General features: G+C 40.6%; 1 protein-coding gene across 6 annotated transcripts in view; it reads right to left on the bottom strand.

Moving 5' to 3' along the window:
• The window catches only part of FGD4 (FYVE, RhoGEF and PH domain containing 4), a 174,261-nt gene that overhangs the window by 27,468 nt on the left and 129,797 nt on the right, over positions 1-16,996 (bottom strand). For all 6 annotated transcript variants that reach the window (XM_038406892.2, XM_038406937.2, XM_038406921.2 and 3 more), the window contains exons 3-4: positions 16,650-16,833; positions 12,154-12,631 (exon numbers count right to left, since the gene is read on the bottom strand). In XM_038406892.2, the coding sequence (XP_038262820.1) occupies positions 12,154-12,631; positions 16,650-16,833 (662 nt within the window). The remainder of the gene's footprint in view (positions 1-12,153; positions 12,632-16,649; positions 16,834-16,996) is intronic.

The following is a 16,996-nucleotide window of genomic DNA, read 5'->3' as shown; positions in this document are numbered from 1 at the left end:
CCCACTTCATCGGATGCATGCAGTGCAAAATACAGTAGGCAGATATATATATAGATACACAAAGAACATGAAAAAATGGATGTTGCCATACCCACTATAACTAGAGTGATCAGTTAAGGTGAGCTATTATCAGCAGGAGGAAAAAAAAACAAAAACAACCTTTTGTAGCAATAATCAGGATGGCCTATTTCCAACAATTGACAAGAAGGTGTGGGTAAAAGTAAGCGGGAAAAATAAGCATGTGAAAATAGTTTTACTTTGTATAATGACCCATCCACTCCCAGTCTTTATTCAAGCCTCACTTAATGGTGTCCAGTTTGCAAATTAATATCAGTTCAGCAGTTTCTCATTTGAATCTGTTTCTGAAGTTTTTTTGTTTTAGTATTGCCACTTTTAGGTCTGTAATCAAATGACCAGGGAGACTGAAGTGTTCTCCAACTGGTTTTTGGATGTTATAATTCTTGACGTCTGATTTGTGTCCATTTATTCTTTTACGTAGAGACTGTCCGGTTTGGCCAATGTACAATGTGGCAGAGGGGCACTGCTGGCACATGATGGCATATATCACATTGGTAGATGCGCAGGTGAACGAGCCTCTGATAGTGTGGCTGATGTGATTAGGTCCTATGATGGTGTCCCCTGAATAAGTATGTGGACAGAGTTGGCATTGGGCTTTGTTGCAAGGATAGGTTTCTGGGTTAGTGGTTCTGTTGTGTGGTTGCTGTTGAGTATTTGCTTCAGGTTGGGGGGCTGTCTGTAAGCAAGGACTGGCCCATCTCCCAAGATCTGTGAGAGCCAGGGATTGTCCTTCAGGATAGGTTGTAGATGATGCGCTGGAGAGGTTTTAGTTGGGGGCTGAAGGTGATGGCTAGTGGCGTTCTGTTATTTTCTTTGTTGGGCCTGTCCTGTAGTAGGTAACTGAGGGGTTGGAGCAAATGAGGTTATATCGTAGAGCTTGGCTGTAGACAATGGATCGTGTGGTGTGGTCTGGATGAAAGCTGGAGGCATGTAGGTAGGCATAGTGGTCAGTAGGTTTCCTGTATAGAGTGGTGTTTATGTGACCACTGCTTATCAGCACTGCTACAACAGCATTTGCTCCAACCCCTCAGACAGAGACAAACACCTACAAGATCTCTATCAAGTGTTCTTACAACTACAATACCCAACTGCTGAAGTGAAGAAACAGATTGACGGAGCCAGAAGAGTACCCCAAAGTCACCTACTACAGGACAGGCCCCGTGCTTATTTTTCCCCCTACTGTTACTCACACCTTCTTGTCAACTGTTGGCAATAGGCTATCCTGATTATCATTACAAAAGGTTTTTTTTTCTCCTGCTGCTAATAGCTCACCTTAACTGATCACTCTTGTTATAGTGGGTATGGCAACACCCATTTTTTCATGTTCTCTATGTATGTGTATCTATCTATCTTGATAAATAGATAGATATAATCTTCCTACTGTATTTTCCACTGTATGCATCTGATGAAGTAGGTTTTAGCCCACGAAAGCTTATGCTCAAATAAATTAGTTAGTCTCTACGGTGCCACAAGGACTTCTCGTTCTTTTTGCTGATACAGACTAACACGGCTACCACTATGAAAGGTTTCATAGTGGTAGCCGTGTTAGTCTGTATCAGCAAAAAGAACGAGAAGTCCTTGTGGCACCTTAGAGACTAACAAATTTATCTGAGCATAAGCTTTCGTGAGCTACAGCTCACTTCATCAGTTATGCTCAAATAAATTTGTTAGTCTCTAAGGTGCCACAAGTACTCCTTTACTATGAAACTTGTGGTTGTTTAGTTACAGGAGCCTGGAAAAAACTTAGAATCTCAGGGGAAATTTTAGAAGGAGCCTATTTTAAATTGTTTCCCATGTCAAAGACTTAGCTCAAAAATTATGAGAAATTCAGCTTTGCTCTGAAGAATTAGGGTATTGAATCTGATGACTAAAATCTTTAATTAAAGGGATGAAAGACGGATTTTAGACCTGCTTTACATTCAAGTCTCAGCCTTAATGATAGAGGTATAACAATGTCTTCATAGTATGATATGTACATGTATATGCACAGAACATGCGTCTCTCTTCACAACTAGGAATATTGTTAAACAGATAGTGAAAGTGGGAAAAAATACTGAATTTTTCAAGAAAATGTATAAACAATTTTGTATATTTCATGCAAGTTTTGCATACTCTAGATAAGGCATATTTTGCCAAACAAAACAACAAAAAAACCACATTTTTCTAACTATGATCAGTATTGTGCCAAACTACTAATGACTTATAATTAGATTTCTTTTAGTTGTATACAAACTACTAACATTTCAAATAACAAAAATGGAACATACAAATAAGAATAGCAAGATAGATAATGTACTAGGGCCACAGCATGCCTTCTTGGTTAAGCAGAACTTTCTACTGACCTCAGTAAAGAGGTCTATTTAAAAAAACTGATGGCTTGATATAGCTCCAGGAAATCATCTATTACATGAAATATCACAAAGGAACATAAGAAAGAGAAGTATTCTCTATTACACACAAAAGATTAATATTAAATGAAAACTACAAGATTCTAAAATGTTGATTAACAAGGTATCGGGGTAGTGGGTGTGGGCTCTGGGAAGGAGTTTGGGTGTGGGAGGGGACTCTGGGCTGGGGCAGGGGTGCAGGAGAGGGTTTAACGTGCAAGGTCCTGGTGGCACTTACTGCAGCTCCTGGGAAGAGGCCACCAGATCCCTGCAGTCCCTAAATGCATGGGGGGGACAGGGAGGCTCCACGTGCTGCCCTCACACCCACAGGCGCCGCCCCCGCAGCTCCCATTGGTTGCTGTTCCCAGCCAATATGAAACTGCATAGCTGTCCCTTGGGGCGGGGGCAGCGCATAGAGCCTCCCTGGCTGCCCATTCATCTAGGGGCTGCAGGGACCTGGCAGCCGCTTCCAGGAGCCACACAGAGCCAGGGCAAGCAGGGAGCCTGCCTTAGCCCTATGCCCCTGCTGTGCCACCAACTGGACTTTTAATGGCCTGGTTGATGGTGCCAACTGGAGCCACCAGGGTAGCTTTTTGATCGGCAGTTCCAGTGGAAAACCAGACAACTGGCAACCCTATGTTGCTATGAGTTATCTATTCCAGTCAGTAACTTGGAATAGATAACTTTTGTGTTCAGTCTTTTAACAGCTGGCTTTTTCAAAATATTTAGCCACCCAGACCAGAACATCTTTCCTGTTTCACCCAGCTCAATTGGCAAAATCCATGCATCAGACAGGACTGCAAATAACTAATCAGTTTACAGATGAAGCCTAAAATTATGCATTCTATGGTCTGGGTACACACCTCTTACTACAAAGTTATGAGTGTTTCTCTCCCTTAGAATCATTTTACAGTGATACAAATAAAAAAAATAAATAGTTTGCGTTTAAGTTATTGCGTGAACTGAGACACGAAGCTGTGATCTGAAAAAAGCCTGCAGAGATTAAAAACATATTACACTTCCATACTTAAAATATTAGCAGTATGTAGACATTTTTCATAATCCTGCAATAGATTTACAAATCCTGCAAATTTACGTCAAACTTTTTCTATGAACTACATCCCAATATATTTGAGGCAGTTTCCACTGAAATATGCAGATCGAAGTAAACTAATATCAATCCCTTACCAACGAAGCTTTTCCAATTCTGCCAGCAAACATGAAGAGGGTATGGGAATAAAGAATATGATTCTTTCCTTTCCAGACTGAGTCTTTGCCTCAAAGAATTTACAATCTAATACAACAAATGACGTATGAAGGGTGGGGAGAAAAATACAAAGTATGTATAATTTTTATACATCATCACTACTGCCAAACTTATGTGTTCAAAAATCATTAGTTGGGCCCCAGAAATAACAAGTGGCCTAAAAGCAATGAGATTTAAAAATATAATTCATTTGAAGTTCCTTTTTATTTGACTTCTGTTTGAGCATTTAAGTCACACGGACTCTACATTTTCAGGTTTCAGAGTAGCAGCCGTGTTAGTCTGTATTCGCAAAAAGAAAAGGAGTACTTGTGGCACCTTAGAGACTAACACATTTATTTGAGCATAAGCTTTCGTGAGCTACAGCTCACTTCATCGGATGAAGCTTATGGATTGAGCTTATGCTCAAATAAATTGGTTAGTCTCCAAGGTGCCACAAGTACTCCTTTTCTACATTTTCAAGCTTTTCTCTGCAACCAAGTGAGCTAGAAATGTAATTTAAATGAAGACTGACGTTCTCATGCAATCTCTTGGTTCCAGCAGCTGGTGCTTTAAGGCAAACTCCATATATTATGAGTCTTGCGATAAAATCATGAGAGCTGGCAACATTATTATGTCATCTTATTTACTAAGTACATCCCTCTCTTCAGCTTCCCTTCAAGCTGCCAAATATTACAAATATAAATTTATTGTATATCTACCCACCTTCAAGAAAGAGTATACAGAATTCATTACCCCTGAAGATGTGACTGCACTAGTTTAGACACTGCTGTCACCCCTATACACAATGCTAAAGGGATGACCTTTTGAATATTCTTCCCTAGGGAAATGTAGCAATGTTCACACTCTGACTTCTGTCCCTTCAGGGAAGACAAAGCTACTGAACCTGGGGTATAAAGGAGAGCTGTTTTCTCTGTCTCACAAGCGTGAGGCGTATCTTTTTCAGGCAGAAAGTTCATCATACAAGAAACTGTCCCTTCCTCTTCACAGACCAAAAGCACACCACATCACATCTGCAGCGTGCATGAACTTTGGGATACTTAAGTGTGTCTACAATATTGCAGCCTGCAGCACTGCCACTAAAAGCACGTCAAACAAATGCTTTGTTTACTGAAAATACACAATTGATTTTAATCTCTCTAGAACACAATAATCTATATTCTGATTTTCCATTACATTCAAAAGGGGTAGTCAGACTTTTCTCTTTTTTGGGGGGGGAGGAGGAGTGTCTTCAGTTAGTTCTAATGGAACACTTCTCCCAGAGTGTTCTCTCATACAGCTGTGGCATTTTTGTACTATTCAGCCTTTATGTTAGAAAAAACACATCCCATTACAAAAGACTGGCAATTTTCTTAAGATCTTCTCTTTAAAGGTCTTTTGCCATGTGTTATTTGCAGTTCTTGATTTTTTCTTACATCATGTAAAGTATTTAAAACTCAACAAGTTCCATACAGGATTATTTTTGCAGCAATAATAGAACAACTCTGCCAAGTCGAGTGACCATTTTGTCTGGACCCCTTTACAACCTGTAATTCCTCAATGCCTTAGTCAGATCTCGGGGCCTCTCCTTTTGCCCCTCCACCCCCACGAACATGACAGTTCTGTGGTGACCTAGAATCCTATTTTCGATGTCTCAGACTCAAGGAATATTTCCAACACACCTCTAACCAACACATTAACCCACAGAGACCTTCCTACCAACACCACAAAAAGAAGGATTCTGGGTGGACTCCTCCTGAAGGTCGAAACAGCAGCCTGGATTTCTACATAGACTGCTTCCGCCGACGTGCACGAGCTGAAATTGTGGAAAAGCAGCATCGCTTACCCCATAACCTCAGCCATGCAGAACACAGTGCCATCCACAGCCTCAGAAACAACTCTGACATCATAATCAAAAAGGCTGACAAAGGAGGTGCTGTCGTCATCATGAATAGGTCGGAGTATGAACAAAAGGCTACTAGGCAGCTCTCCAACACCACTTTCTACAAGCCATTACCCTCTGATCCCACTGAGAGTTACCAAAAGAAACTACAGCATTTGCTCAAGAAACTCCCTGAAAAAGCACAAGAACAAATCCGCACAGACACACCCCTAGAACCCCAACCTGGGGTATTCTATCTGCTACCCAAGATCCATAAACCTGGAAATCCTGGACGCCCCATCATCTCAGGCATTGGCACCCTGACAGCAGGATTGTCTGGCTACGTAGACTCCCTCAGGCCCTTCGTTACCAGCACTCCCAGCTATCTTCGAGACACCACTGACTTCCTGAGGAAACTACAGTCCATTGGTGATCTTCCTAAAAACACCATCTTAGCCACTATGGATGTAGAAGCCCTCTACACCAACATTCCACACAAAGATGGACTACAAGCCGTCAGGAACAGTATCCCCGATACTGTCACGGCTAACCTGGTGGCTGAACTTCGTGACTTTGTCCTCACCCATAACTATTTCACATTTGGGGACAATGTATACCTTCAAATCAGCGGCACTGCGATGGGTACCCGCATGGTCCCACAGTATGCCAACATTTTTATGGCTGACTTAGAACAACACTTCCTCAGCTCTCGTCCCCTAATGCCCCTACTCTACTTGTGCTACACTGATGACATCATCATCATCTGGACCCATGGAAAAGAAGCCCTTGAGGAATTCCACCATGATTTCAACAATTTCCATCCCACCATCAACCTCAGCCTGGACCAGTCCACACAAGAGATCCACTTCCTGGACAGTACGGTGCTAATAAGCGATGGTCACATAAACACCACCCTATATCGGAAACCTACTGACCGCTATTCCTACCTACATACCTCTAGCTTTCATCCAGATCATACCACACGATCCATTGTCTACAGCCAAGCTCTATGATATAACCGCATTTGCTCCAACCCCTCAGAGACAAACACCTACAAGATCTCTATCATGCAGTCCTACAACTACAATACCCACCTGCTGAAGTGAAGAAACAGATTGACAGAGCCAGAAGAGTACCCAGAAGTCACCTACTACAGGACAGGCCCAACAAAGAAAATAACAGAACGCCACTAGCCATCACCTTCAGCCCCCAACTAAAACCTCTCCAACGCATCATCAAAGATCTACAACCTATCCTCAAGAACGACCCATCACTCTCACAGATCTTGGGAGACAGACCAGTCCTTGCTTACAGACAGCCCCCCAATCTGAAGCAAATACTCACCAGCAACCACACAACAGAACCACTAACCCAGGAACCTATCCTTGCAACAAAGCCCGTTGCCAACTCTGTCCACATATCTATTCAGGGGATAGCATCATAGGGCCTAATCACATCAGCCACACTATCAGAGGCTCCTTCACCTGCGCATCTACCAATGTGATATATGCCATCATGTGCCAGCAATGCCCCTCTGCCATGTACATTGGCCAAACTGGACAGTCTCTACGTAAAAGAATGAATGGACACAAATCAGACGTCAAGAATTATAACATCCAAAAACCAGTTGGAGAACACTTCAATCTCTCTGGTCACTCGATTACAGACCTAAGAGTGGCTATCCTTCAACAAAAAAGCTTCAAAAACAGACTCCAACGAGAGACTGCTGAATTGGAATTAATTTGCAAACTGGATACAATTAACTTAGGCTTGAATAGAGACTGGGAATGGACGAGTCATTACACAAAGTAAAACTATTTCCCCATGGTATTTCTCCCCCCCTACCCCACCCCCCACTGTTCCTCAGATATTCTTGTTAACTGCTGGAATTAGCCTACCTTGCTTGTCACCATGAAAGGTTTTCCTCCTTTCCCCCCCCTGCTGCTAGTGATGGCTTATCTTAAGTGATCACTCTCCTTACAGTGTGTATGATAAACCCATTGTTTCATGTTCTGTGTGTGTATATAAATCTCCCCTCTGTTTTTTCCACCTAATGCATCCGATGAAGTGAGCTGTAGCTCACGAAAGCTTATGCTCTAATAAATTTGTTAGTCTCTAAGGTGCCACAAGTACTCCTTTTCTTTTTGCGAATACAGACTAACACGGCTGCTACTCTGAAACCTGTTAAAAAAGATAAAAAGTCTGATAGCATCTCTAAGTTTGGAAACATCTCAGTAACTCTCTTTTCTATGCAGCATCTCCAAAGACAAAGCTTTTTTATAAATCCCCTGATTCTCTCTTTCATATCTAGCATATCTGTATTCCTAATTTTAAATGTTAGGTTCTGTGCATTCAATTTGCCCAGTATGTCCATCAGGTAAATCAATCAAATGCGCTCAAGAAGCCCTCCTTACAAACATAATCTGCAAGGTCTGTTTTCCCAGGGGAAAATTCTCATTTTTTCAAGCAATTTAAAGATGTGTTGTAACACTTTCCCACATGACAACCACCTGACTTTACTGTGAAAGGAATGTAGTCAGAACCCATCTCTGCACATTATACTAAAACAACATGTTCACTGCCCAGGATTTTATATTATTTTAACAATAATGTTGAGGGCCTCATGTATTTCAGGGTGCAACTTCTTTGATGCCAAAGCCTGGCGAGGAATCATTCAGTTTCCACATTGCTGCTGTTGCCACTTTCTTTACTCATGGCTGCAACCCCAATGGTCTCTCCAGTTATAGCAGCTGCCCCATCCATCCACAGCCACCCTCAGACATAGCCCAGTTAAGACCTTCATCCACTATGAATTTACTGAGGATCATGAGTATTTCCTCACTGGTTGTTCAGGTCGGGGTTTCTTTGCAAAATAAGTCCTTCAACGATTGCACTTGCTTTTACAAATCTCAGATAACACAAGTTGAGCCACGTTAGCTACATCTGTGGTTGATCAAGCTACAATGCAAATATTGACTCTTCTTAAATTTGTTCCATCAGCTGGTCCTGGATGTTTTCTACAAGGTCATCAATGCACCAATGGAAGGTGTTATGTGACAAAGGAATGGTTTTTCCGTGTCATGGCTGCTTGTTTCCCAAATTAGAATTCTACACGTCTATTACTGCTGGAATGAGACGGGTCCTGCCAATGGTATGTGCTTGTTTGCTTTTTGTAATTTGCATGGCCACATAAGATGCCTCTGAGGAGTTGCCTCTTTAGACATGACTTTGGGTGGGGGGAGGGGGGAATGCTTTAATTCTTGTTTCTGAAGGAAAAATCATGGCTTTTGCTCATGAATTCCAGGTGTTGGTTTCTAAATGCTCTTGGCGTCATGCTTTGAGTTACTAACACTTGAAAATAAAGGACATGTTGTAGCTGTGGACATTCTACAGTCACACTGTGACATGAATATCCAGATATAATAGAACTATCATCGTGTTATCTACTTTTCTTCCTCTGCTGTTGAACTTTATTAAAATCACCTTCTTTGGTAAAAGATATTTTGCATGTAGGCTTAGCACTTGGCAAAAATCATTCCATTATCAAGACAAGACACACCTGTCTCCACCTCAGTCTCCTTGCCCTATCTGCTGGCACTGGTACTGCTGCCAGTACTGGGAGCCTCTCTTGATATGTTTACACTTCTCACAGCAACACCCCAGTCCGAGTAGACAGACTTGGCTGGTGATTGGGTTGCCAGTTGTGGTTGGATGTATTCCTGGAGGTTTCATCATGACAATCTTTAATTGAAGATTAATCTTTAATTCCTGGAGACTCCAGGATAGTCCTGGAGGGTTGGCAACCCTAGCTAGCAGGACTTACGCTACTGTGCTAAAAACAGCTGTGTAAACATTGTGGGTTGGGCTGGGAGGTTCATTGCCATGGGCAGTGATTCGGGCTTTGAAGGGTAGGGGGAGGAGGGACCTTCAGGGCCTGGAGCTCCAGCCCAAGCCACAACTTCAAAGCACTGTCTACGTAGCTATTTTTAGAGTGCTAGCATAAGGCCCATTACTCCAAGTCTCTAGCCCTGGGCTGGGGTGGGGTGGGGGCGGGGAGGAGGCGCTTGCTTCGATGGGGGGGTCCATGGGCACTACAGACACATGCTCTGTGCCCTTGACTCCAGCAGGGGGCTCTAAGCTGAGAGATTTCTTACTGACTGCTTCCCCCCAGCAGGAAGTCTCTCTGCTGAGAGCCCACCCTAGGAGTGGAGGACACAGATGCTGCCCCAGCCCCAACAGCAGCATAAGACACAGACCCCATAGATAGGGGTCCAATTTAATTGCGAGTCCAATTTAATGGTGTCCTAATTAGGAACAAACAAAAAAACAGGCATATAGATTAAAATTTGTTCCCAAACACTTGTGGCTTGCTCATGAGCCCTTCATGGCTCCCCAAAGAAACCACAGTTCACAATTTGGGAACCACAATTTATATCTACTGCTATTGCTAATTGTTAGATTGCATTTACACCGTCCTGTTATTTTTTTTTTTTTTTTTTTTGCTGTTGAGTTGGGATGTTAGGCAAAAATAAAATTGCACATGCTTTGTTTACCGTTCTCTTTTTCACAACAATCTGCTTCTGCAATTGCTTGAAGATGGTAACAAAAGTCTGCACCCAGGACTGAATGAAGGTCTTGTTTGTTTTGCAAATGAATATATAGTTCAGAAACAGCTGTCATCTCTAATGTAATATACTGGGTGTTGAATGTTCCAGGCCTGGTATTACTGTTCTAGATTTTAACCATTCTGACTTTGTGTGTCTGCTTCTTTATTCTTCTAGCATCAAAAGGTAAAGCATCTAGCCATAACTGGTTCAAATAGTACACCTATTCTTTTTGGTCAGTTAGGTCAAACAACATCTGTTGGCTATCCACGAGGCCAAGACCAGGCACAGACGGGATTGCTCTCGTTAGCATTTTCTCCAGGCATTTGCCCACTTCCTTCCTGTATTTTAGATTCCAGCAGCCTCATATTTCTGCCTTTTCCTGTTGCATAATTTCGATTCCCATTCTGTATTGCCTTAGAAGCGTCCAGTGTATTGTACTGCCCTAGACATGCACATAAAAAGAAACAGGCATCACAGAACAGGAAGCAAAGAAATATAATAGAAGGTGTGGCAGGGCAAAGGTACCTTGGATTCCTATCAGACCTATGCACAGATGGGATCCTAACACTCTTCATCGGCAACAAGTATAACCTCCCATTCATTGGCTAAGATATTCAACAGTACACGTGAAAATTTGAGACCTACCTTTCCCATGCACTGTTTATTCTGCACACACACAGGATCACCACCTATGCAAAATTAAATGCCCACTGATATGCTGTTTCTTCCATAACTGAAAACCCAAAAGAAAATACACGAAACAAAATACACATCAGGGGAAAAAAAAAAGCAGTACAAAATCATGAAAGCCTCTACCCACAAACTGCTAAAATACATAATCCTATTGCAAACTGACAGGTAGGGAGAGAGAGAGAGAGACACACACACACACACTCAGAGGGCGCGCGCGCGCGAGAGAGAGATAGCAACACTCAAGCATGTATGTCTAATTCTGTCTGACAGACCCTAGAGATTGTCTTTTACCTCAAGTATTAGTGGGCTGTGGTTTCAAGACCAGGAGTTTGGTTCTCTCCCTCTCTTCCCCCTGAAATTTCAAGTGACCCTGGTGTGCAGCAAAGTGGCAATCACACAAATCTAGCTGGCCATGGTCTTGTTACAATACAGTGACTCATGAACTAAAAAATCATCTGCATTTGGAAACAGGATGTGATTTTTTTGCAGTTACATTTTCCAAGACCAATTCACTTTCACCCACTCATTTCCTCTTAACAACAAAAGAAGTCCCTACTAGGAAATCTCAGATTTATCCCGTGTAATTCCACTGACTTCAATGGGATTTCAACAAGGGATAAATGTCTCTCTTCATCCCTGGTGTCTAACTCGGACATCCCAGTGGCTTCCCATTGTCTTGCTAGATCCATTCAATGGGTTATACTCGAGCTAAACTCTCACAAGCCAGTTCTGTCTCCAGATGTCTTGATGTTGTTTTGTTAGTGTGTGTTTTTTTGCCACTCCAACCATATGTTCCTCCACCTTCTCTCATAGCACAAACATGACTAGACATGCAAGTTTAGGTCAGTTACAGTTCTTTTCTAAAAATACCCTCTCTTACCTCCTTCACCGAACAATTTGGAAGGGTTGTCAAATTTTGCATATTCAAGATCTATGACAAGTCCCAGTTTTGGTGCACTGGGACATAATAATGTCACTGCACAGCACATAATCTGGGTCTATTTCCACAGGTTAAAAGTATTCAGCCTTTTCAGAAGTGCCTCATTAAAAGGCTAATCTATTGTTGAAAGGTTTCTGGTTGATTTTATTTATTTGCAGAGCTGGTCACATTTTTTCAAAAGTTTAAAAGAATAAATGGGGGGGGGAGAATCAAAAATATCTTCCTTTCTGAATGGGTCTATAAAAACTTATTTTTTTATACAAAGCACCTGGAAAAACAAGGCACTGTTGTATGCAAGGAAAAAATACAGAATGTAATTTTACCTTTGCTTCTACATGCTCCTCTTCCTTATTGAGTTCCTCATTCTGTTTTTCCTCTACATTAGCATTAGTTTCTACAGTTTCATTTTCAGATGGGAACAGTGTGTCCCTGCTTGGAGTCCTGCAGCAGTCAAGAGTTTGCCCTGTGCAGACCGTTGTAGCTTGGAGTGAGTCTGTAGTAGTGCTTTCTTGCTCCCCATTTACTAAGTTACTGTTGACTGCAGTATCTGAAGCTGGAATGGATGTATTGGTGCTATGTTCCAGTAATTTATTGTCCTTGCATTCCATCAGGCCTTGTGCTACTATTCCATTGGCCGTGTGTTTCTGTACAACCTGAGTTTGATCTGTATTATTTCCCTGCTTTTGTAGTGGGTGTTGGGAGAGGAGTTTTGGCTGAGGTGATGCTGACCCATATCTTCCTTGAGTTTTAGTAACCTTTACAACAGAGGATTCTTTCTTCAAATCACTAGGACTTGAGGGACTAAAAAAAGAAAAGAAAAAAAAAAAGAGTTCAGGGCAACATTAGAAAAGTGTTTAATTTCAAGAGGTCATTTATATTGCACAACTTTAAACTTCTGCAAAGCTATTTTTATTTGCTAATATTAGAAATGTTCAGTTATGCAGAACATGTCTAATATAGACCTTCCATGGTGTAAAGTCATATTTAATTCAACAAATCACACGGGCAAGAGTATACATCTTCCTAGAAATTAAAATGGTGTCCATTGTCTGCCTGTTAAACAACTTATATGACACTCCTCACTAGTAGAACTCAAAGAACATTACAAAGGTGATCAGTATTATTATCCCCATTGTACAGACAGGGAAATGGAGGAACATAGGTAAAGTGACTTGTCCAAGGTCACTCAGCAGGCCAGCAGCAGAGCTGGAAATAGAATCCACATCTCCTAAATCCCAGTCCAATGCTCTGTCCATAGACCCCTCTGTTCCCATGGCTACACTTAAGTGTGCAAGAAACATTATTTTAATTTTTCCATTTTCCTTACTATATCAGAATATAGTAAAAGCTTTATATTCTTAATATAGCTCTACATGCTTATCTTTATGGTCCAGTCCCAAGTCAGTCAACTTATTTAGTGCCACCCTTTCAGATCCTTGTCGCTATCAAGAGGAAAGCCGCCTTTCTGTTCATGCCTCATCAGTTCAAGTCAGTCCCAAACATGCATCTGTCCCTGGCATGTACCCCGAACTTCATCTTTCTGTGGTATTCTTTCAGGGTTCCTACTCTGGGCTACTGTTAACATTAAAGATACTCTATAAAATAAAGGTTTTATTGCATTAGTGTAAAATCACTGGGATGAAAAGGAATACTTGCATATTGCTGTTTTACTTGAAATTCATATTTACCCCCCTCCCTTTTTTTTTTTTTTTTTTTTAAAAAGAACTGTGGTGACAAAACTATTTTGCATAAAGTGATAAATGATGCAGTCTTCCTACTGCATTGTTCATAATATGTGAAGACCATTAATACCATTATAAGATTAATTTAGAAGGGTTAGAAACAGCAGGTTTACTACCAAATAACTCTTCCTTAAAATAAATATTACAACCACATTCCAGACTCAACAGGTTTATTGGTGGTTTGAAGAATGCACTTCATGCTGGAAAAAAAAAAACCCAACTCACAGAAAATCAACATCCAAATGTACACAAATTAAAATCACAGTGCAATTTGTTTTGTGAAAATTATACCCTTTTAAAAAGTCAGTGAAATGCATATTATACTACATTCATTTATAAAAATAGTTAACTTCCTGTAAATTCATTTTGGCTTTTTTATGCCTATATATTACATTGCTGCATATAGTTAAGAATAATTCTAATTCTTCCCCATTTCTATTAGCTTTTGGGCTGTGCAAGCGAACAAAAACCTATTACTGTAATTCACAATCACAATTTACTACTGCACAGTTTGGGTATACAAAGACAAAAGATTGGCAGAGGGCGTCAGTCTTCCTGCTTTAAAGCAGCAGCACACTGCCAACTGAGGATATGAAAAAAAATTCTCTTTCCCCAGCCCACAATATAACAGAACTGGGCAGGTGTGTTATGGAGGCTTTTTCTCAAAGGAGGATTAGCCTTGCTCTAGAAGTCAGGTACAGGTTAGTGTGTGGGATTAAACACTAGATAGATGGATCAATTATCTCTTCATGTCAGGCAATTCCCATGTTTATAAATAAAAATGAACAAACATTGTAAATAGGGAATAACAGGGCTTTAGCATAATAATATTTATAGTTCCCTTTGGTCCCAAAATAGTACAGACTTCTCAAAACCATTCAGACATTCCCAAAAGATGGAACCAACATACCTCCTCCTGAGGATGACAGATATCAAAGCATGCTATCTGTGTAATTCCCAGTCAGGAGACCCTGATATTAGAGGGTGGTTAGAAGGTTCCCTGGCTTTTTTTCCAGCATCAAGGAGATGCATGATATCATCTTAGCTCTTTCTCTAAAAGATAAAACCTTGGAAGAAGCTGGGAGGGGTGGAAGACCTAGTGGCTATGTTTTAATTTCTTTTATTTCCCTCCTTAACGAAAAATGAAGCAGTTCAGTTTGAAGGATGGATGAAAATTCATCATGTGGGGTAACAAGAGTCAGTTAACCCATCCTGCCACGATGGAGCTGCATGATACATTTCCTTTCTTTTGTTAAACAGGCCTCATAGTAGGTCCCTGCCAAACTGGATAACTATTAAAGCAGATGGAAGAGTAAGAGTAGTTTTCCTAAGGATACCAGACTGTTAAAAGAATTCTGAGACTGATACTTCAGGAGAATTATAAAAAGGAAAACAAAACAGACTGAGGGCGGGGCTTAAACAGAGAGTTCCTGCAAATCCTCCAACACTACATTTCCCCTTTCCCTATTCGCAGCTGTCATGGCAGTGTAGCAGTCAGGTGAGATCTCAAATAGGTTAGAGGCTCCTTTTCCTTTCACAGATCAAGCTCGTCATCCCTGTGATAGTCTTGGTCTTCTAGTAAATAAAGTCTCCTCTTGCAGCACTGGTCTACTCATATCTTAGGATGCATTTCACCTCCTGAAGGCCAAATTCAGCCCTCTGATGCATGTGTGCACATTGGCCCTAAATTAGTGGACTGGCGATGCATAATAAATCATACATTCATGTAGGAAATGTTCCTTCAGAATCCTGATGTCCTTGAAGTACTGGAAGGCCAATCCCATATATACCCACTAGACAACTCTCACTGCTCCAAGAATTGGCCCAGTCTGAGGTTTTACTGCTTTCTGAAAGGTCACCATATAATATTTATGACCATTTATCCAATTGTTTAAACAAAGAGCTTCCTGGGGTTTGTTTTCATTTGAAACATCTCCTTTTAAGATGAAGATAACACCTGAGATTACGTTCACTTAAAATTTACTCCTTCTTCTGATGGTAGTTATTCCATCCCACCGAACCGGCTTTTAAACTTATGTTCACACATATATCTTGAGTAGAGGAACTGACCTTTCATGTGTATACAGGAGCATGGAAACCTCTTGGGACATGAATATAAAAAGTTTGTTACAGTATTAGAAATAAGTTTCTTCTCACTGCTTCAAAGTGTGCTTTTAGAGCATTTAGTCCCTTCATGTACATTTTGATTAAAAAAAAAAACCGTATGTGAACAGAATGTTTTAGTGACAGTAAATGTCATCACAGCTGACATTTTTCAGTGTTCTAAATATTTGCCTGCACTCTGCCGTTTTGTAAAATGAAGAACAGCAGCAATGTTCTAGTTCACTTCAACCAGAAAGTGAAATGGACCATAAATAGGTAAGTGAAAGTGACCCATTTAGTTTTCCTGTGTATGTGGAATGATGCAAGAAAGGGCAAACCAGCATGAAAAGGCAAAAAAAAAAATTAAGATTTCAAATGATTCTACTTTTTATAACATGAGATGTATTAACAAACACAAAAGGAATTAAGGTTCCCTGAACAATTTCATTTTAAATATTTATTCCAAACTATGAACATTTTTCAGGATATTTTAATCATGCAAATTATTTATTTCACTTCAGATTGTGCTTGAGAAACTAACCTTGTACAAAGTGTGTATTCCAAGGACTAAAAAAAAAAAGTTAAGTTTCTATTATTAATTATTAATATTCTAAATCAACAAGTATTACAAGTATTAGGCAGACCACCACAAGTTAGGTTTGTTTAAACACATTTTTTCTTTTAATGAAATACTGCAATTAGACAATATATTGCAAAGCAAGAAGCACTGTGTTGCAGCTAATCCTAGGGAGATATCAAATAGTTGTCACAGGCATTACTCTGCTCCTATTTAAATCAGTAGCAAGACTGCCATTGACTTCAGTGAGAGCAATACCAGAGTCTATACTTTCACAACATATGCCATTCATTTACGCAATACGTTATAATTCATTAATCTGCACAGAGTGTTGTTAAAAGAATTAGGACACATTACCCTTTACCCCTTACTTTTAAAAGAAAGCAAAGTGACTTACCTGCCTCCTTCAAAACGACTGATGAGATCTGACACCTTGTGGGGTTTTTCCTTTGACACACAAGAAGCAGAGGTAGGTGTGACTTCCTCCATTCTTGGTTGTGCAGTAGGTAAAGCTTTCCGCATAGGGGTTTGGTGTGTGATGGATAAAAATGAATTCTGCAGATGCACTGGCTTTGGAGGCACTATAAGGAAAAAAAAAATCACCACCACACATTAACTGTTACTTTGCATTGCTAAATGTAAGACAGATAGATCGACCGATAGAAACAGATACCAGGAGCACCAAGAAAAGTTCCTTGAGTTCACCTAAATGTAATAGTTCTCTTACCAATTCATACGAGATTT

Source organism: Dermochelys coriacea, chromosome 1 (genome assembly GCF_009764565.3).
Source record: "Dermochelys coriacea isolate rDerCor1 chromosome 1, rDerCor1.pri.v4, whole genome shotgun sequence".
In the NCBI taxonomy this organism is placed as follows: domain Eukaryota; kingdom Metazoa; phylum Chordata; order Testudines; family Dermochelyidae; genus Dermochelys; species Dermochelys coriacea.
This window is presented reverse-complemented; position numbering and strand designations above follow the sequence as displayed.